Below are 23,126 nucleotides of genomic sequence, written 5' to 3'. Positions count from 1 at the left end.
TGTTGAAAATCACCGAAAAAGTGACAGGGGCAGCGCCGAGTCGGAGATGCTGTGGGCTGGTGAAAATGGAGTGGCGCTGCAGCTGGGATGCGACGCATGCCGGAAGAATGTCCCTTCAGGCTCGGAGTGATGCAGGATCCGAAATCAGGTGAGGAATCAGATTAAAGTCTGTAATCTAACCTCTTCTTCTATTTTCCTTTCTCTCCTAGGGGCTCCATGTTCGAGCCGGGCGAAGCAGAAGGCTGGATGCAGGTTTGCTGACACGGTGAGTGTTACGCTGCTAAATGCAGAATAACGCGAAGCGTGTGTTGAAGATCGGGCGTGGTTTAAATAGCTTTGAAAGTAGTCCCAGGTAAGAAGTCCCTAGAACCACACCCAAGTGAAAAGTAGTCCTTGTGGAAAAATAGTCCCTCCAGGCCCCCCGTTGGCCTGGATGCATGTGCAGCATGGTCTGCCTGAGGTAAGTGATGACTATGAGCCTGGCGCCTTAGGCGCCAGGACTGATTTCTACTATGAGCCTGGCGTCTAACGCGCCAGGACTGAACCCAGATAGCCCCTAGCCGGGGCTTCTGAGGTTTAAACAGATGTCCGGATGCCTGCTTCCGGGGTGGATGGGCTTGGTCCAGCTGCCCGGGGGTAAGCATCATGACAGCACTGACCCCCCCACCCCTCCAAGACCCCCCTAAGGTTGTTCTTCCTCTGGGCCCTGGTTTGTCTGGGAAGTTCTGATGGAATTTCTTCACTAATCGAGGTGCATGGACGTGGTCACAGGGTTCCCATGACCTTGTCACGCTCGGCCGCCGTTGGCGGCTGTGGAGTCGCTGGCGATGGGGCGGCCATTGATACGGCCGTCACGCTGCCGGCGTCCGCTTGCAGCGGTCTAGTCTTCCGCCCCCTTGCAGCGGTCTAGTCTTCCGCCCCTCCTCTGCGGAGCCCATTTAACGTCATCCAACCCGGAAGCCTGCGCGTTGCAACCTTCGCGTCAGGCTTCGGGTTGGTACGCTGCAGTTTTCCGTTCAGTGGCTGCTGCCACAGCTCTCTCCCTTTCCTCTCTGTCCTTCTCTGCCATCTCCTTCCGTTCCTCTTTGCCTCCCACGTCCTTTTAGTTCTTTCTCTCCCTCGTCTGGGAAGTGTGTATCTTTTCCCCGTGCACTCTCTCTGTACCCGGTCCCTGCTGGCTCTCCACTTTGCTTAGCCGCACTACTATCGGAAGTGGTCCTGCCAAGTCCTGCTACCAGACCTACAACAAGGGGTTTTTTGTGCCCGCTCGGCTTTTTCCCCTACGCCGGTCTACCCCGGTTCGGGGGCCCCCTTTGCCCCGAGTTAGAGGGGCAGGGTGGCTTCCTCTCGGGGTAGGTCTTATCATCAGACAAGAGAGCAAGCGGTCTGGAGAAGGAGATTTGGAGCAGAAAAGGAAGAGATACCCCCAGGTGAGCAGGAAGGAATCAAAGAAAGACGGGGAACAGGGGTGAAGTCGGGAGAAAGGAGGAGCTTATCTGACAGATTGCAACGCCAGGAAGCAACTATGGCCACCCCCGAACAAGTACAAGAGTTAGTGGCCGCAATCCAGGCCTTGAACGTCGAATTACACAACGTTAAGGCTGACAATCTCGCATTGAGACAGCTGATCACAGCTCGAGAACCCAGGGATCACGATTTGCCTCCCATGGCCTTGTCTACTGGCAAGTTTGACGGGACCCCGAAGCGCATCAAGGAATTTCTGGAAGCATGTTCTATGTATTTCACGTTCAGACCAGGCTTGTTTTCAACTGATCACACCAAGGTAGGGTTTATGATATCCAACATGACAGGGAACGCATTAGCATGGGTCACTCCCTGGGTGTCAAACAACGATCCTGTGATTAAAAATTAAGGTGGTTTTGTGACCTTATTGCGCCAGACTTTTGAACAAGCTGAGATTACTCATGTGGCAGCAGAAGAGCTATTGGACGTTCAACAGGGTTCTAGTGACCTGTTGACGTATATATCCACCTTTAAGCGCTTGGCTTCCACCGCAGGATGGCCAGAACAGGCCCAGTATACTGTATTCCGTCGTGGACTGAAGGAGGAGATAAAAGACGAGCTGGCAAGAATAGCTCGTCCCACAACCCTGTCGGACTTGTTCTCCATAGTTACCCAGATTGAGTATCGTTTGAACGAACGCAAGGCAGAAAGAAAGAAGCATAAGTCCCCTGTCTCCCTTCCTCAAGGTACCCATTCCTTTCCTTCTCCAGCTCACCCCAGCAACAAGGAAGAACCTATGCAAGTCGGTTCAGCCAGAACTCCATTGTCATCCGAAGAGAGAAGACGCCGCAGAGAATTGGGCCTTTGTATGTACTGTGGCTCGGATTCCCATCTGCTTCGAAATTGTCCCGAAGTACCGCCGAGACGGTCGGGAAACGAACGACCTCGGAACTAAAAGGGACGAGTGACCGAGGCCGGGCTATTAGTCCCTATCTTACAGTGACGGTGGCTCCTCACCCAACCACACTGGACTCACGTCTCATGGCAGTCCCCATCCAATTGACTACCTCGATGGGGGTCCTTACCACCATGGCCCTGTTGGATTGTGGTGCTGCAGGAGTGTTTATGGATACGACGTGGGCACATAAACAAGGGCTCCCTCTGGTACAAAGGAAGGAAGTCCAGAAGGTTGAAGGAGTCGATGGTTCCCCGCTTTCGTCGGGTCCTATCACCCACTCCACAGAAACCATGACGGTTTGCATCTTCCACCATTCGGAACAGCTACAGTTCGACTTAATCCGAGCAGCACATTTCCCAGTAATTCTTGGAATCCCCTGGTTGAGGAAGCATAATCCGCTTATAGATTGGACACAGAACACTTTGGCCTTCACTTCCTCTTTTTGTAAACACAATTGTGGACTCCCTCCTTCAGGAGAACCGGTACAGGTCCTTACTCCTCTACAAGAAGGAGTAAATGAGATTTGTAAGGTCCCTCCGGAATTGACCAAATTCTCGGACCTCTTCAAAGACAACTTGGTTTTGGAACTACCCCTACATCGGCCGGAAGACTGTGCCATCGAGTTGCTGCCTGATGCCCTGGTGCCATTCAGTCGCATGTTCTCTTTGTCTCTTATGGAAAAGAGGGCCCTTCGCAAATATTTGGATTCCCATTTAGTGAATGGCCTTATTCGACCTTCCAAATCCCCGGCCGGTGCTTCTCTCTTCTTTATACCTAAGAAGGATTCCTCGGAGCTAAGGCCCTGTATTGATTATCGTGGCCTGAACAAGGTCACAGTGCGAGACCGTTACCCCATGCCCTTGATAACAGACATTCTAGAAGCCGTCCAAGGTTCCACAATATTTTCAAAATTGGACCTCCGTAGTGCGTATCATCTCCTACGAATTAGACATGGGGATGAATGGAAGACGGCCTTTCGGACCCCGTTTGGTCTTTTTGAGTATCGGGTGAAGCCGTTTGGCCTAGTAAACGCACCCGCCATATTACAACGCTTTATGGATCGCCTGTTTTCCGATCTGTTGTATTGCAGTGTCATAGTTTATTTGGATGACATCTTGGTGTTCTCGAAGACCGACTCTGAACACGTGTGTCATCTGCAGACAGTCTTCCAGCGTTTACGGTCGCAACAGCTATTGGTCAAGCTTGAGAAATGCCTCTTCTACCAGCCTTCTATTCCATATTTAGGATACATCCTCTCTCAAAATGGAATTTCGATGGATCCGAGGAAGGTTTCTGCCATCTTGGACTGGCCAGTTCCGGCATCCCTAAAGGACGTCCAACGGTTTCTGGGGTTGGCCAATTTCTATAGAAAATTTATCAATCACTTCTCACAGATTGTGCTTCCCATAACCGCTCTACTCAAGAAGGATGCCAAGCCCTTTCTTTGGTCGGAATCGGCCAACCAAGCCTTTATGGATCTGAAGAAAAGATTCTGCTCTGCGCCGATTCTGTCTCAACCGGATCAGGATCAGCCCTTCATTGTTGAGGCCGACGCCTCGGCCAACGCCTTGGGAGCTGTTCTCCTTCAACTCAGTGATGGCAAAGAACATCCGTTAGCCTATCTTTCTAAAACTCTGTCAACAAGCCAACGGAATTACTCCGTAATAGAAAAAGAACTTTTGGATCTCAAGGTCGCTTGTGAAGAATGGAGACACCTACTACAAGGCGGAACCCATCCTTTCGTACTACGTACTGACCATAAGAACCTGAAGGTACTCAGAAGTATGGATTGTGTCAACTCAAGGCAGGCCCGTTGGGCACATTTCTTTAGCCAATATGACTTTACTATAACGTACATACCAGGCACTCAGAATAGTCTGGCCGATGCTTTATCCAGAAGCCAGTCTTCCGAGTACCTCCCACCTCCAGTCTGTAACCCTCTGCTTCCCCAAAGCAGGATTGTGGGATTAGTTTCTTCCTTCCTGCAAGAAACCAAGATGGTAACCAGACCGGACTTAGTCACCTTAATACCTGGGAATCTACGTCCTCAGATCCGTTGGTCGGAAGGACTTTTGCTTGTAGGACAGCGTTTGTATGTTCCCTCCAAACCTCACAACAGAAGGTCCTGGTCTGGGGCCATAACCATGTGACCGCTGGACATAGAGGAGTCAAAGGAACTACAGAGTTGATCTCTCGCTCATTCTTTTGGCCATCGCTCTCCCAGGATGTGAGACGTCACTGTAGATCATGTATGGTGTGTGCACAGAATAAGAATACAACCCGCAAACCATATGGGTTATTGACGCAACCAGAATTACCCAACAGACCGTGGTCTCAAATCTCTACTGACTTCATTGTAGACCTGCCCTTATCCCAGGGTTCGACCTGTCTCATGGTTACTATAGACTCATTTACTAAACTGGCGCATTTTTCTGCACTACAAGGAATACCGTCTGCCGCCCAGATGGCGGAGGTTTTTCTTAGGGACATTTTCAGACTCCATGGTCTCCCCGATAAAGTCATCTCTGACAGAGGTAGCCAATACACATCTTGGTTTTGGGGAGCCCTATGCCACCGACTAGGGATAGAAAGAGCTTTATCATCTGGCTTCCACCCCCAGACAAATGGACAGACGGAGCGACTTAACGCCTCCCTTGAGCAATACCTTAGGTGTTACATCAACAAGAATCAGGACAATTGGGTTAACCTTCTGCCCACAGCAGAATTCGCCTACAATAACGCAGTACATTCGGCGACGGGTCTTAGCCCCTTTTTTTGTTCTTATGGGTTTCACCCTCGTAGTGTACTTCCTGTTTTTTCCTCGCCCTCTAATATGCCCACTATTGAATCTACCTTGGATCAGGTAACGGCCGCACACTCTACCGCTCAACGGAGTTTGGCGGCCGCTAGGCACAGGTATAAGGTTTTTTCTGATAGGGCTCGCTTGCCCTGCCCTGATTGGAAGGAGGGTGATCGGGTTTGGTTATCAACCAGATTCTTGCCTAGATGGGTACATTCGACCAAATTGACTCCCCGATTTGTAGGGCCTTATAAGATCATCAAGAAGATCAATCCAGTTGCTTATAAATTACAACTGCCCAAGTCCATGCATCGGGTACACCCGGTCTTTCACTCCTCTCTCCTCCGTCTGGTTGATCCCCACCTTTCAGTTAAGAAGGCTACAGGGCTGTCCAGTTATGCCAAATCTCTGCCCGAAGAATACGAAGTATCGGCCATTCGTGATTCCAGATATCGTAGGGGCAGGTTGGAATACCTGGTTTCCTGGAAGAACTACCCCTGTTCAGAGGACTCCTGGGAGCCTAAATCCTATGTTCATGCACCCAGACTAGTCAGGAGTTTTCACCGGGCTCATCCGGGTAAGCCCGGGGGGATCGGCTCTGGAGGGGGGCATACTGTCCCGCTCGGCCGCCGTTGGCGGCTGTGGAGTCGCTGGCGATGGGGCGGCCATTGATTCGGCCGTCACGCTGCCGGCGTCCGCTTGCAGCGGTCTAGTCTTCCGCCTCCTTGCAGCGGTCTAGTCTTCCTCCCCTCCTCTGCGGAGCCCATTTAACGTCATCCAACCCGGAAGCCCGCGCGTTGCAACCTCGCGTCAGGCTTCGGGTTGGTACGCTGCAGTTTTCCGTTCAGTGGCTGCTGCCACAGCTCTCTCCCTTTCCTCTCTGTCCTTCTCTGCCATCTCCTTCCGTTCCTCTTTGCCTCCCACGTCCTTTTAGTTCTTTCTCTCCCTCGTCTGGGAAGTGTGTATCTTTTCCCCGTGCACTCTCTCTGTACCCGGTCCCTGCTGGCTCTCCACTTTGCTTAGCCGCACTACTATCGGAAGTGGTCCTGCCAAGTCCTGCTACCAGACCTACAGCAAGGGGTTTTTTGTGCCCGCTCGGCTTTTTCCCCTACGCCGGTCTACCCCGGTTCGGGGGCCCCCTTTGCCCCGAGTTAGAGGGGCAGGGTGGCTTCCTCTCGGGGTAGGTCTTATCATCAGACAAGAGAGCAAGCGGTCTGGAGAAGGAGATTTGGAGCAGAAAAGGAAGAGATACCCCCAGGTGAGCAGGAAGGAATCAAAGAAAGACGGGGAACAGGGGTGAAGTCGGGAGAAAGGAGGAGCTTATCTGACAGACCTTTCCTGTGGTCTGTAACCTTTCCAATCGATTAAATAAAAAAGTTTAGATTAAACCATCTTAGAGTCCAGGATATCTTTTACCTCGAATTCAGGTTCTCCATCTATTAGGATGGGGTCAGGTGGCTTGGCTAATCATGGAAGACGGGATGGATCTGCATACTAGAGGGCAATTCTAATTTAACTGCTACCGGGTTGATATTTTTTTTAATGGTGCAAGGCCCCAAATAACTAGGATTAAAAGTTTGAGTCCCTTTTAGGGGTATGTATCTGGTTGCCAGCCAAACTTGATCTCCAATCTAATAATGGGGAGTGTCACTCCTATGCTGATCGGCATTCTTCTTGTATTTCTCCTTTGCTTTTTTCAAATGTTCAGTTGCTTCCTTAAAGGCTTGAGTAATAGTAGAATGCAGATGGGTCACTGCTGGCATTTCCAAGTGTTGGGGTGAATCAAGTTCTGAGTTTCGAGGATGATGACCATAAATGGTATAAAAGGGGCTTTGTCCGGTTCCAGAATGTACTGAGTTATTGTATGCGTATTCGGCAATCCATAATATATCCTTCCAATTGCCTTCGGTCTGATGTAACATGCAACGTAGGTATTGTTCCAGAGTCTGGTTGGTCCTTTCCGTCTGACCATCGGTCTGGGGATGGTGACTAGTAGATAACCTCACGTCGATTTGCGCTAGTTGGCAACATTTCTTCCAGAATTTCGAAATGAATTGACTACCTCGATCTGACACCAACAGAGAAGGAAATCCATGTACTCGAACAATGTTTTCAAGGAATTCCTTGGCCAAAACTGAAGCGGAAGGTAATCCCTTTAAAGGAATAAAGTGAGACATCTTGGAAAAAAGGTCAACAACTACTAGAATTGTGTTAAACCCATTACATGGAGGTAGATCTGTAATAAAGTCTAGGGACAAAGTGTGCCATGGTGTAGGCGGAATATCCAAAGGCTGTAAAAGACCGGCTGGTTTCTTCTTCTGGCTTTTGTTTTGGGCGCAGATCCCACAAGACAACACAAATTACTTTGTCCTTTCGCAAGGTGGGCCACCAGAATTGTCTTTTAATTTTAGCTTCAGTCTTGGCAATACCTGGGTGTCCTTCCATCAAAGCATCATGGTAATTGGAGATTACCAGTTCTTGCAGTTCCTTGTGTGGTAAAAACAGATGCCCTTGATAGTAGGGTAACTCATTAATGACTGAATAATCTGGGCCTCTTTTGTTCCAGTCCTGCAGGGCTGTTGAATCGAAAAGTTGTTGAATCTTTAAATGAATATCTTCCAAAGTCTGTAAAGTAGTTACGCCGAGGATTCTTTGTCCTGGAATTATGGGTACTGGTTCTGGGTTCGAAAATGCTTCTCCCATTCCTATTCGGGATAAGGCATCTGCCTTACCATTCTTGCAACCAGGCCGATAAGTAATCACGAAATCGAATTCGGCGAAGAATAGCGCCCATCGGAGTTGACAGGATGATTGGGCCTTGGCTGTTTTTAAATACTGCAGGTTCCTGTGGTCAGTGATTACTGTGATGGTGCGCCTAGCACCGATAAGGTAATGTCTCCAAGCTTTGAACGCGGATTTGATGGCTAACAATTCTTTATCGGTAACCGCATAGTTTAATTCGGTGGCCAAAAACTTTCTGGACCAAAAGGCTACAGGATGAAGTTGACCGGTTATTGGATCCTTCTGGGACAGGACAGCCCCCATGGCTAAACTGGACGCATCTGTTTCGACTATGTATGGAAGTTCGGGACGTGGATGCTTCAAGACAGGTGCTGATGTGAATTTCAACTTCAACTCTTGGAAGGCTGTTTCAGCCTCTTCGTTCCACAAGAAGCGTTTGTTTTTTTGCAAAAGTGCTGTGATGGGGTGTACAACCTGTGAGAAGTCTGGAATAAATCTGCGGTAGAAATTAGCAAATCCGAGCATGCTTTGTACTCCTTTAACTGAATTGGGTGATGGCCATTTGAGGATTGCATCCACTTTTCGAGAGTCCATTGGGACTCCTTTTGGAATCAAGATAAATCCCAGGAATTCTACTTCCGTGGTATGAAAAACGCATTTTTCCAGTTTTGCAAATAACTTGTGCTGACGTAGTTTCGAAAGGACTGCTCGAACGTGCTCAATATGATCTGATTCTGAGGAAGAGTACACTAGAATGTCATCAATGTAAACGACAACACAAACGTCGATGAGTTCACGAAGGACATTGTTCATAAAATACTGGAAGGCTGCTGGTGCATTGCACAAACCGAAGGGCATCACCTGATATTCGAACAATCCGTATTTGGTGCGGAAGGCAGTTTTCCATTTGTCGCCCTTCTTTACACATACCAAATGATATGCCCCTCTGAGATCTAATTTAGTGTAAATGCAAGCATCCTTTACCTGGTCTAGTAACTCGGGGATCAAAGGTAATGGGTATCGGTTCTTTACAGTAATCTGGTTTAATGCGCGGTAGTCTATACATGTTCTAAGGTCACCTTCCTTTTTCGGTTTGAAGAACAAAGCTGAGGAAACAGGGGACTTGGATGGACGAATGAAACCATTAGCAAGGTATTGGTCTAGATATTGTCGTAGGTGCAGATTTCCGCGTTCCGTGAGGGCGTAGATTCTGCTGCATGAGGGTTGTGCACCGGGGATGAGGTTGATTTGACAATGGTATGATCTGTGTGGCGGTAAGTTATTTGCCTGTTCTTTTTGGAAAACATCCTGGAATTCTTGGTATTCCTGAGGTAACTGCACGACTGGAGTAGTGACTGTGGCCAGGCCTTTGTTCAAGGGTTTTTCCGGGTAGCAGGTGTGTGCACAATCTGGGAAGGTTATTCTCTTCTCTCGCCAATCAATACAAGGATTATGTGTTTCTAACTAAGGTATCGCCAGTATTATTTGGAACTGTGGGGTTTTGATTAAGTCAAAAACAATAGTCTCTCGATGCCCATCCTGACCCAGCAATGTCATCTCTGTAGTGGAATGAGTTACAGGCCCTGAGGCAATTTCAGTTCCACCGACTGTGGTGACGACCTCTTTTTGCAGAGAGATATTCATCCTAGAAGCCAATTTATGGTCCATATAGTTTCCTACGGCCCCGCTATCGATATATGCCCTTGCTGCGTGCATACGTGATGGGAGTCTAGGATCAATGAGGACCATTGGTATGATTAGATGCGAGGACTGAGTGTCCTTCTTCAAGCTCGGCAAGCGGACCTCTGCGCTTGTCGGGCGTGGTCGTTTCCCGATTCAGGCTCTGCTTGATTTCTAACAGCTACTCCGGCTACTTTCTTGGATGGTTTAATTGGGCAATCTCTTAGAAAATGTCCTGAAGCCCCACAATAAAGGCACAATTGCATTTGTCGTCTTCTTTCTCTCTCTTTTTGCGTTAAGGGTCCCTTAACCCCCCCGATCTGCATGGGTTCTGATGTGTCAGTTCCTTTGGAGGTAACATGTGGTTTGACCAGAACTCGATTCTCGAATTTAGGTCAATCAGCCTTTCGATTCTGGAGTCGGTGGTCTAACTGGACTACTAAGTCTATATATTCTGTGCAATCCTGGGGTGGGTTCACCACTTGGGCCAAAACATCTTTGAGTTCACCCCGAAGCCCACGATGAAATAAAGTAATTCTTTTCTCCTCTGGCCAGCCGGTTTCTACCACTAACCTGTTGAAGGTTGCAATATAGGTTAACAGATCCTGAGTGCCTTGTTGTAGGGATACAAGTTCGTTATCCAGGACCTGACCCTGCGAATGCCTGGCAAATACCTTTTCCATACTCAATTGAAAACCTTGAAAATCCCGAAGAAGAGGGTCATCCTGGTTGACCAGCGGGATTGACCAATCTGCTGCGCTGCCACTAAGGTACGACAGTACAAAGGCTACTTTGGCTTGATCGTTTGGGAAGGCTCCTGGTCTGCATAGGAAGTGCAAGCGGCACTGGTTCATGAACACAGCAAACCTTTTCGGGTCCCCAGCAAAACGTTCTGGTGGAGCTAGAGGAATGCTCCCTGGGAGAACCACTTGCACAGGATTGCTCGAAGAGACAGGAGTTGGATTCCCTCCGAGTCCAGGTAGTGGTGTTTGGCCGGCTTGGCTTTGCAGCAGTTGTCTAGCAAGATCATCAGTGCATTCCTTTGACAAAATAAGTTCTCTCCTGAGGGCATTAGTCTCTTGACGTGCAGAGTACACCTCTGCCCTAAGTTCCCCTAACAGTTGGGCTAGTTGGTCGGTTTCAGAAGTTTCTATAACGCCCGGGTGGGTTATTTTAGGTAGGCTTTGCATTCTGTTACGCTCACCTGGTTCCCACAGGGGCATAGATCGAACCCGGACAGCTGCGGCCTCCACCAGTGTGAAGCAAAGGGCAAAGATGACCATCTGGACGGACCCCCTCAGTCTTGTAAGCTTGACTCGTAGAAATATTCTCCTGTAGATGGAGAAAGGTATTTGGCCCCGTGGGTGTGAATGCAGACCCCTCTCCCTGCTCCCGTTCTCCCCACTTACTTCACTGGTTTTAGGTGTTGGGGTTCTGGACGATTATTGAATCCTGAGTTTGCCAAGTTTTTAAAGAGTTCAAAATGTCCAAAGTTCACTCTTGCACTCCCCTGTTGATTTGCGGCAGCAAATTCTGTCTGGAGGTTGCTGGCGGCGTTCAGGTAAGAGTGTGTATTACCCAAACTGTCCTGTAAAGGTGCGTGAGATTAGCTCACTGTCTTTTCCTTTTTTCCTAGATGCGGCGTATTGAAGGATAAAGCCTCCGGTGATAATCAGGTAAGTCTTGTAATATAAGTGATTGTCTTTTTAGTCTCTTTAGGCTCACCTTGCTTTTTCTTGTCTTTTCCCCAGGTGTTGAAAATCACTGAAAAAGTGACGGAGGCAGCGCCGAGTCGGAGATGCTGTGGGCTGGTGAAAATGGAGCAGCGCTGCAGCTGGGATGCGACGCGTGCCGGAAGAATGTCCCTTCATGCTCGGAGTGATGCAGGATCCGAAATCAGGTGAGGAATCAGATTAAAGTCTGTAATCTAACCTCTTCTTCTATTTTCCTTTCTCTCCTAGGGGCTCCGTGTTCGAGGCGGGCGTAGCAGAAGGCTGGATGCAGGTTTGCTGACACAGTGAGTGTTACGCTGCTAAATGCAGAATAACGCGAAGCGTGTGTTGAAGATTGGGCGTGGTTTAAATAGCTTTGAAAGTAGTCCCAGGTAAGAAGTCCCTAGAACCAGGTTATAGGTCAAATGGTTGAAAAAAAAAGATCGACAAACAAATTGATCGAAACCAAATAGTCGAAAGACAAATGGTCGACAACCCACAAAGAAAACGTAAACAGGTGATTAGATCGAAACACAAAGATCGAAAGACAATTGATCGACAAACACATAATATACACGGGTCATTTGATCGAAAGGAAATGGAATCGCATTGAAATGACCATGAAAATAAAGAAAGGTCGCAGGAGATGACATTAAATAAAGAGTAAAGCACCTTGTATTAGACCAATGATCACAGCTGACGGTTAGAAACGAACTGTCAGTTCGTCAGGAAAGAGACAGAGAGAGCAGCTGATCAAAACACGCGAGTGAAAAGAGTATACGTGACTGAAAAAAAGGTGAGTAAAACACACTAAATAAGCGAATGAAAGAGTGGTTCACACAGTTTTATATCAGAAATGGGGGGGTTCCCCCCAACCCCCAATCTTTTTAAAAAAAATCTTTTTATAGAAATGCGAATTATCACAGAAACAAAAGTACGATTCGATCGTTTTTAACCATTTAGAAATTTCATATTATAATTTCAGGGAAAAAAAACTTTAACTGCACACTCATTTACCAAAAATTATAACTGAATGGGTGGATTAATTTTTAAAAATTTGCTATTTCAGATACGTATCGATTAGAAAAAAATGGAATTCATTTAATCGCAAAGAGGCGCAGCGCAATTAACGTATGAAGGATATATATACAACAAGGAATGCACACAACAAGAAAAGAGCTATTGGAAGTGTAAGGAGTACAAAAAAAATGCCTGCAACGGCAGAGCAATAACAGAGGGAGAAAACATACGTTTAACTTGCGATCATAACCATATGCCGGACACTACGACAGTTTTGATAAAGAAAGCACTTAACGAGTTGAAAGAAAATGTGGAAATAAATAAAAATGAAGCATCAACTTCGCTAGTAGCCAAAGCATATGAAAGTTTACCAATGCATATAACGGCGCAAATGCCGAATACAAAAACAGTAAAACGGAATATAAATAGGCAAAAACAACAAAAAGAAAACTTACCCATGGCACCACAAAATTATTTAAACATGATTATACCAGAAGTTTTACAAAAAAACAGAAAAAGGAGAGCAATTTCTATGGAAATCATTAGAAATAAAGAGTGGGAAAATTTGAATTTTTACTACTTTTCAAAATATAACACACTTGGGAAATTCAAAAACTTGGCATGGAGACACAACATTTAAAACCTGTCCAACACCTTTTCTACAGTTTTATAGCATACATGCAACAATAAATGGAACAGTGATACCTCTAGTTTTTGTTTTAATGCCAGGAAAGTCGGAAGAAATGTAGAGCTGTATATACAAATTAATACACAAATCATTGCCGGAAAAAATACCAGAAACAATAATCATGGACTTTGAACAGGGACAAATAAAAGCATTTTCAAAAATGTATACAGAAACTCATATTCAGGGATATTTTTTTCATTTTAGTCAATCAATATGGAAACAAATTCAAAAATTAGGATTACGGACAATGTACATAGAGGACACCGAATTTCAATACCAGATAAAGTGATTATACGCTTTGGCATTTGTGAAAGAGGACATGGTTATTAAATATTATGACACTTTGATTGCATCTGATTACTACACCAATCATGAGGAACAATTGTGTAATTTAATGGAGTATATGGAAAACACGTGGATTGGGCAACTTACAAGACATGGAACAAGACGAAAGGGAAAATATGAGGTTGAAATATGGAATTGCTATACATCAGTGAAAAAGAACTGGCCGAGAACAAACAATGTGCAAGAAGGTTGGCACAGCAAAATAAATAAAGAATTCAACTCTAACAACCCAACACTATGGCACTTTATCAAAAGTCTCAAAAGTGAACAAAATAAACAAGAAATAAAACTATACCAAACACTATCACTGGAGAATCGACCAACAACCAAAAAAAATACAGAGACTATGAAGAAAGAATTGCAAGCATTGTCGACAATTTTGAAATTGCAGAACCATTACAATTCCTAGAAACGGTAGCCTACAATTTGAAATGTTGATAACAAATTTAAAAAAAACTCACCAGAAAAAAACGCCAGCTCCATCCAAAATCCATCCATGGTAGAGAAAACCCAAATCCAAAAAAACATCATACACCAAGCCAAAAAAAAGGTCCAAGAAAGTAAAATCCATCCAAAAAAAGGTCCAAGAAAGTAAAATCCATCCAGGAAAAACAATAATCCGCTCTTTAAAAAAAGCCATCCAACCATCCGTAGTAGCGAAAAACCAAAATCCATGAACAAATAATCCAAAGAAAAACGATCCAAAACTCGCTCCAGAGCATCGACGCAGGCGAAATCCAAGATAAAATGCATCCAAAAGTCCAAAATAAACCACGCAGGAGAAAGCCACGATAAAATCCATTCAAAAATCCACGAAGAAGGAGAAAAAACATTTAAAAATCCACGGAAAAGGGGAGCGAGAGGCATCCGGAGCGCGAAAACGGAACTTCAAAAATGGCGTCCACGTCAACGTAAAGAACGTAACACGTCATACGTTTCAAACTTTTAACAGTTTAACGTTACTATACATTTTAAAAATGGTGCAATAGCACCATATAGTGTTGAAAAAGAAATACAGTATAACAAACTTTTTTCAGTGTACAAAACCAGTTTGTTAAATTTAATTATTTATTAAGTGTTAAAATATTTATTTATTTAAAGAATATTTATTTAGTAATATAAGATGTTTTAATTGATAGACAAATAAATTAAAAACAATACATCACCTAAATAAACAATACAATAGCTAACTAAAGAAAAGTTTATTTAAAAAAAATGAAAATAGAGAAATGTTTATTTCAAAAAAAGAATACTTGTCTCAATTTCGACCAAAAGGAATGAATGTCGACCCTTTGACCAGACGACCAAATAGCAATTCGACCAAATTGTGTCGACCATTTGTCTGTCGACCATTTGTCCGTCGACCAATTGACTGGACACCCCTAGAACCACATCCGAGTGAAAAGTAGTCCTTGTGGAAAAATAGTCCCTCCAGGTCTCACGTTGGCCTGGATGCATGTGCAGCATGGTCTGCCTGAGGTAATTGATGACTATGAGCCTGGCGCCTTAGGCGCCAGGACTGATTTCTACTATGAGCATGGCGCCTAAGGCACCAGGACTGAACCCAGATAGCCCCCAGCTGGGGCTTCTGAGGTTTAAACAGATGTCCGGATGCCTGATTCCGGGGCAGATGGGCTTGGTCCAGCTGCCCGGGGGTAGGCATCATGACAATATGCCGTGATGTTTGCCAATGCCTTTTGAATTGTGCCCCCCCCTTACAGAAGTATTCCAGGCTCCTGGTGGAGGTCTTCTTGCTAGCGGTCTTCTGGCTAGCGATCTGTGTGCTCTCTCTACCATGAAGCCCTGAGTAAGGTTGCCTGGGCCAATTTCCTGAAGCAGCATATTTTTGATACATTTAGTGGGGTTGATGCCTTCTTCGCCTTTCGGGAGTCTGATTAGGCGTACGGTATTGCGCCTGGCTCGCCCATCTGCATCCTCCACTCTTCCTTCCAGGTTCTGCAATTGCTGTTGCAAGATTTTGACATCACTGAAGGTATCTCTAGTACTGGTTTCTTGCGACTCCACTTCTTTCTCAAGCACCCCTGTGCGCTCTGCTAGTGACTGCACACCTTGTCTTAGGAGATTCACGTCCAGGCTAATAGCATCAATTTTGGCCTCTAGTGCAATCTTCAGTGCTGCAATGGCTTCTAGTACTTGTCTGTCTTCCTTCGCTGGTATGGACATGTCTTCTTGCATGGGTGCGTTGTTTGAGCCCTCGTTGTCCGCTGGTTGTGCAGCCTTGGTAAAGGTGTCTAGTGTGGGCTGCCGGGATTTACCTTTATGCGCTTTGGTGACATGTCTGTTCTTCTCTGTTATTGACTTGGTCTTTTTAGGCTGTCCTCAACTCACAAGCCTTCCTTTGGATGGTACAAGATTGGGTGAGGAGTATCACCATGCGTCCACCATCCTTCATGTGCTCAAAAATCAACCCTGTCGCTCATTTCCCCCAGATGTCTTGGTTCTACCCACTAGTTCTTACCGCTCAGGCAGCGCACTTCCAATTATATCTGCAATTATTTCCTGACTGCTTTTGGAACCGTGGCGGGTGGACTCTGGGGGGAGCCGCTCTCAACACAACTCTGTTTCCCTCGGCGAGGGATCTTCTGCGCTGTAGCAATTCTAACGTGTGGCGCACTCTTCTGTGGGCGGAGCGCAGTGGAGACCAGCGATCCGCCTCTGACGGGAGTCCTCAAGTTTGTATGTTGTCGTGCACTGACCTGTCTTCTGTGCATTTCTAGCCCGCACCGGTTGAGTATCTCTTTGTTGAGTCTGCGCCTCGTGAAGCCGGTCACCAGCCTCTGGGATCAAGTTCCTAGTTTCTGGTTACGTCGTTATGCCTGCCTTCGTGATCTTCACCATCCCTCACGCCTTTGTCGTCAAAGGCGGACCGCAGTGAGAACTGAATGTTCATAATTATCTTCAGGTACCGCTGCCTATGTCCTGCCGCCACTCCATCCTCAGCAACGGGTATGCAGCAGCCATATCTCCGGGGGATCAATGCTTTGTCCACTTATGGCAATGCACTGTCAGGGCCGGCCATTTGTGTTGCTGCCTCCCCTGCCACGTATAGCATCCTATGTCAGATTTATAGTGCATGGTTTTAGGATTGTGAGGTTTTGCAGTGCTAATACACTATTGGACTGCCCTATTTAGGATCAAATTACTGTTCTCTTTTTTCTTTTGCCTATGTGATGGGTTGAGCTAATCAACTTATTAATTTAATGAAATTGCTATATCCATCTTTGTCCAGTTGACCTGGCTCCTTCTATTTGAGAGATTGTGTCTTTCTATTTGAGGGATTATTGCCATTCTTCCCCCGCACAGCAATCTGGCATTGAATTGTTCGCAGCCTCCTTTTGTGACCAGCATTTTTTATCACACATTGCACTTTATATTTCTGTATGTTAATTCCTTGCGTGAATTTCAAATGATTTAATATTCTCTTAATGACATTTGACTAAAATAATAAAAATGTACCTTTTTAAAGTTTTTACTGTGGTCTGTATGGGGTGATCTGTGGTGTTGACTGTGGGCTACTGTTCTCATGCTATTGATGGAACTATGTTTTTCTAAGTGAACTTAGTTTCTAACCCGCTGGCTTGACCATTGTTTATTATTGCCTCCCCGGCCACAGGCAGACCACAGTGGAGCCCGGCAGTCTTCGCCTCTTTGTCCTCTATCTGGTCCTCCGCCCGTCCCGCTGTGGCTATTGTTATGCCACTTACCGCCTGTGCTCGGGCCGACCACTGTGAGCCCCCAGCGCTGTGTTCGCTGTGTTCCACTGCGTGTTGTCGTTACTGCTCACAGCTCTGGCAATGTGCTATTGTTTATGTACCTCTGTTCCTTGCGGCAGCCACCATTTTGTTCTTGCTCTCTCGTGAGGGGCTCTCAAATTTACGGCCTCGATCTCCGCCGCAGCTTATCCTGATAATTACCCATCTGCACACGATTGTGCCCGATACTTTCCGACACCTGATGTTATGTCATTTGTGGGTCCCTGCTAGGTGGGACCGACTTTTCAGGCCAGGATAATTACAGATCCTTGGGAGCTCTCGGAGTTGAGGTCCTCACAGCATGGCTGCTTAGCCACACCCCCCGGCTACTAAACATAGCTAGTGCCCTAAAAGGGCAGTGACACAAGACTTTTGCTTGTTCTTGTTCAGAAAATCCCATATGGGGTCATACCCTTGCCCAGCAAAGCTGCTGCTTTCGTGGGCTAGTGCTGCCTTTGTGTGTGTGTGGCCCAGGAAGGGGGTGGGACCGCCTGATCTAATTCCACATCGATGGATCCAGTGAGTCTAGGTGTGCAGCAAGAGTGAAACCAGTAGTTGTCCCTGATTGGACAACTACTGCTGTTTCAATGGTGCAGATACTTACCATTGGTGTGCTTGGGCTTGCTTCCAGGCTGGATTTTGGTTAAGAAGAGGTCTGCTGCAGCCATTTCTTCAGATCAATGTTGAAGCCAAGAATCCCTTGTAGGAAAAACAAGATGAAAAGAAGACTCCCGAAGAGTCCTGACATCCCTTCCTGTGTCTGGCCCGTTGAAGCTCTGTTGGACTGTCTGATCCATGAAGACCCTGAGCGATGCTTCAGCCCTTAGACCAGGGGGACCAACTAGTCACAACGTGTTTTCGAGCATACATCCGTCCTGAGCCTTCGAAAGTATCTATGAACGACCTGGTGGAGTGACCAGCTCTCCAGTGGGCTACCTCAGTAGGACCGTTGCCGTTCCGCGGTTGCACCCGAAACATTGGTAGTCACAAGCTTATGGAACAATTCGCCTTCCTGATGATACTTCTGCAACATCGATTGGAAGGAACCCTGTCATCTTAGAAGTTTGACTCCAAAGCAAGATTGTGCTCTCCAAATTGGGTCCTATGTTAAAATGGCATAGGTAGTTTTAATGTATATCATGTAAACTCTTCTAAAGAGTTCATATGTACATGTTTATCACACTAGTTTAATATTGTATTAGAACAATGTATCAGTTTTATATCAACACCATATTGGTCATATTCATGTTACAGCAGTGAAAATGTCACATTCACATTATTATTGCATTTGTCACATTTATCATATTAGCCCATTGGCCAGAAAAGCTCATATATACATTAATATCACGTTGGTCTAGTATTGCATTAGAACAATGTATCTGATTTAAATTGATGACACAGCCCTATAACATAATGTTCTTGCAGTAGAACAACATATCAGATTTGTTTTATTAACCAACTCCATGGGCACGAGTTTCGCCCAACCTGGCCACATTCAAGGCAAAGGTTTGTTAACAATCGGATGTGTTACATCAATATTACTTGTAGTTTCTTTTCCATGAGGTAAAAGAATAGAGCAAATTGAGGAAGGGTCTGGGGGGGGGGGGGGGGGGTACAAGAAATATATTTTAAAAAAGCATTTTTCAGTTAACGTTCAAAGCTTGTTCTCTTTATAGTTGTTACTAGTTACTAAGCATTGAGGAACATAAAGAAGTAAATTCCCAGTTCTGACCCTATTGTCTTATCGTGTGGTAATGCTGGTGAAAGTTTTCAATTCAAGGTTTAATGGTCAGGTAGTTCCAATTATATTTCTAATCCATTCTTCTAGTTACAGTCCTGGGTAGTGTGTGAGATTAGGTAATGGGTTAGGGAACTTCTTATTACTTGCGAGGGAATATATATATTTATTATTGAGTATTGTGCGATAATATCACCTGCTAGTTAAACATTGTTTAGTGTGTGTAAAGGCCTAGAATAAATATTTGTATTTTATACATTTCTGTCTAAATTGAATTATTGAGTGCTCACTGTGTGGACTCATTGTGGACCCCTGACCCCACTCACACTCTCCTGAGAATAGCCTTGACTGCTCTGCACATTTACCTTGATTGGGTTTTGGCTAACTTCCCAGAGTTCTCCTGTTCACTATAATTAGAGTGGCCTCCTAAAATCTGTCCACCAGGCCAGATTTAGAAATCCATCTTAAAAGTAGCCATTTACCAGGCACTGCCATAATGGTACTGTCTGGCCATTAGATCGCAACGGCTGGCTAATGGAAGTATCTAAGCTTCGGTTGGCATTACCAGGTAAATGCATATTTATTGCCTATAAAATAGCCAAATAGGTTGACATTGCTGATTCTTGTTGTTAACAGGAAATCGATGCAAGGAACATATTGCAATTAGTTAAAAATCAAGTGTCAGAAGACACACCTGGCTAAGGCATTTTATTACATCCAGATCTGTCTTGTAGCTGCACTTAAGCTACTACCGTTCAGAAGAATTCTTTGAATTAACAATGGTAGCCCCATGTTCTTTATGGCCATCTAGAAAGGAAAGGATATAATGAATGAAGCTGGAAGGAGGAGAGATTTGCTTGTCTCAAGGTACACAAGAGCCCATTGCTAAGAACTCAGTTTCTACCCTGGTGAGCTGAAGTCCTCTTTGAGCCATACAGGATTTAATCACATTTAACGTCATCAAAGTATTGCTTTGTCTGGAAGGGTGCTGTGGCGGGTATTTGACTTCTTATCAACTGTTTTGATTGTTATGCAATGTTAAAGATTCAGTTGCAAAAGATTGTGGACATATTACCAAGTTTAACCGTGTTGGATTCAGATTACATTCTTTAGCTACTATAATGTTCGCGTCTTAAGAGTTGGATCGTGCACAATGGAGAAAGAGGGTCCGATGAGGTATCTGCAGGGGTTGGCAGCTTTATTTTTCTGTGGTGGGATGGGAGTTTAAGAGCCGCACCCCCATCATATACTTATTGTGCACTAGGGGTGGCGGGGGGATGGCCTCACTAGACACTTCATTTGGGGGAGACAGGGCGGGGGGTTCACTGGGGTCCTCAGCGTACTACATCTGGCTGCAGGGAATTTAGGCTAGTCTAGTATGCAGACAATCTAGGTGAGATGAAGGGTCTGCCTAGGAGGGGTATGTGGTACTTCAGAAAGTGCAGTGGGTGGTTCAGAAAAAAAAGCCTGGGCATAGAAATGTAGCATAAGCGAGGACTAGGTAGTGAACCAACAAGAGAGTGGAGCCTACCCAGGATACAAGATGCAAAGATAGAGTGGATTGCTGACCATTGAATTCACTGCATTAAAGTGCACTGTAAACAACCTGAATCACTACCAAGCACTGAAATAGGCTATATGTATTGCTTTGTTTGTAGTTTTGAGCATTAAAAGTATTTTATTGTGTAAGAAATTTGCAAAAAAAAGTCACTTGTTAAATGGCTTGGGTTTGTAATGCAGAATAAACAGTTCATCTATTGTAATGTAGCAGATGAGACAATGGCACATGAAACATGCCTGAAGATCATTATATGTCTGATCCTCTGTGTACATCAACATATGACTGCTTTTTTGCAAGATTTTCTGCGCATGTGATCTTGGTAACTGATCAAGTTGTTTGTCATCACATTAGGGCCGGGACTTCCCCTTCGATGACTGTGGACGTGCCTTCACCTGTCTGCCAGTGGAGGATCCGGGTGCCGCAGCTGAATCTCTAGTCTGCAACCTGGACAGCCTGCTGGCAACCATGACACAAAAGGTGAGTGCTGGCCCTGTGTAAGAGGGTATTTGGCGGCAATGGGGCTCTGTGTCTCTGCCCTATACATCATCCAACAAGTCTGCGTGTGTGGAGGACACATTTCGGACCCACCTCCCCATCAGTCAACAGTCACTAATTCTGAGTAAAGCAATCGCCCTGGTAGAAATCAACATGGTATTGAGCAACCATTGGTTACGCTGGAGGTCCTTTGGTGTCTTTGTTTCAAATATAGGCAAGTAAATGGGCAGTCTCAATAGGATAGTAGTGCTTTTCTGATGACCTCTATTTCAATCAGATCAGCACTAGGCAATATCCAGTTTTTCTATTAACCAATGAAATTGTTCAATTTTTTTGTTGATGTGCCAGACAATTCAGTGTTGTACCATACACTCAACTGTCCACCCAGGGATTTGAAGTGGTGTGCGGCAGTCTGTCACATTTGTTTTTGGATTTCATCTGATCCAGGTTGGCAGCAAAGTCTGTATCAGTGGATGTCCATATGTTTGTTGATGTTCAGTGGCTGCAAATCCTACTTCGGGTCCCTGTGGATTGGTCGATGCGAATCCACTGCCCTCTCCATCACTAACACCACTTTCTCAATTTAGCACTGACTCAATCCTCCATTGGCAGATTCCATGTACAGGGCACCAACAACATTTGCATAGGGTCTCTCCAAAGTCGTCTCTATACACCAGTGGGTTTACATACATTATCTATGGCGTGAGCACACTCTTCTATGGAGTATGATCCGTAGATATGTATTTGTACCTTTTATAGTACTAAACTCTAGGACTATTGTATCCCTGTGTGATGCCAGGTACACGGGCCAAAGGGGATTACATGGCTCTAATTGGAGGGCCAATGGGCACTTCAACAGCTAATGCTAATCCTCATAAATACCATCATATCATGTAACCATTTTTAAATGATTTGGAAATCAATTTAAGGTGAGGTCTGGTCGCTTTTTAATCACTGGTACTAATAAACATTTATTGTGTATGTGGTGCATTCCATGGCATTATGCTGTAGTTCTTTTTGAACACAGAATCATTTACGATCTGACAGCAGAATTCATCCCATAGAATTCCAATGTATGCTTCTATATACAATGTCCCCCAGGACTTCATGGGTTATAGGGATACCTACCTTATTGGTTATTTTTAGGTTTAAACCGAAAAACACTTATTAATCCCTCCTAGTGGTGCCTTATGGTGTGCAAGGACGGGGAAGATTTGGTATTGGAGGATGGGAGTATGAAGAGGGGGCTTGACATTCAAAATGAAAGGGGCCACCAGCTCCCCTTCGACTCCCAGTATATGCAATATGCTTTCTCCCATTGATTGCACCCCAGGATTTCACAGTGTTTCTATTTATGCTCCAGGCTGTCTTCGCTCCTGTTTCAGCTTGTATGTAGTTTTACAACAAGACATCTAGGTTGCATCACTTTTATGTAAAATAACTTGTGTCCCTGGTCTGTATGTATTTTGATGTGAATTCGAATTTTGAGCTATTTTTGTAGCCGCATATTTACATGGGCCTAGGAATAAAAACCTCAAGAAATTGGCCATATTGCCTAAAATAGCCCCAGATAACTTACACATACTTAAAAAAACAAAACTATGCAATGTAGATTTTGCAGTGTAGATTAATGTGCCTACAGACTGTCTTTGTTTCCGTTCACGCACCGGTTGTGTTTGAACAAGAAATACAGACACAGACAAATCTTTGTTAGATTGTCTATTTTGCTAACTCAAAGTATTAGACAGTAGTCTTGGCTTATCTTGAGGAACTTTCGTAAATGTTGAGCCTTTTTTGTGGCCATGGAAGTCCATGACCCCAAAAATGAAAACTTCTCAAAATTGCCTGCAATTCCCCAAAATAGTCGCTGACTATTTTTTTTAATGCAGCAACATAGATTTTTCAGTTTCTGCAATTGTGCCCCCAGGCGGCCTTTGTTCCTGTTCAGCAGAAGAAGTGATTGAACAAGAATTTTGAAGACACCGCCCATTCTATGTTAAATAGGGTTTTTGGATAAGTGTTTTTCAGTGAGTGGGGGTTATTTTGAGGAATTTTACCCACTTTTTAGCTGTTTTCATGATCAAACATTCACGAAGCCCGAACAATAAAAATAGCCTACAATTTGCCACAACTCCTTAAAATAACCCCCA

The 23,126-nt window shown here is 45.2% G+C and overlaps 1 protein-coding gene across 5 annotated transcripts in view; it reads left to right on the top strand.

Moving 5' to 3' along the window:
• FCSK (fucose kinase) overlaps positions 1-23,126 on the top strand; it is a 1,510,689-nt gene that overhangs the window by 538,580 nt on the left and 948,983 nt on the right. For all 5 annotated transcript variants that reach the window (XM_069654984.1, XM_069654992.1, XM_069654977.1 and 2 more), the window contains one exon: positions 20,833-20,958. In XM_069654984.1, the coding sequence (XP_069511085.1) occupies positions 20,833-20,958 (126 nt within the window). The remainder of the gene's footprint in view (positions 1-20,832; positions 20,959-23,126) is intronic.

This window comes from Ambystoma mexicanum, chromosome 1p, assembly GCF_040938575.1.
Source record: "Ambystoma mexicanum isolate Mex_15411 chromosome 1p, UKY_AmexF1_1, whole genome shotgun sequence".
Lineage (NCBI taxonomy): Eukaryota > Metazoa > Chordata > Amphibia > Caudata > Ambystomatidae > Ambystoma > Ambystoma mexicanum.
This window is presented reverse-complemented; position numbering and strand designations above follow the sequence as displayed.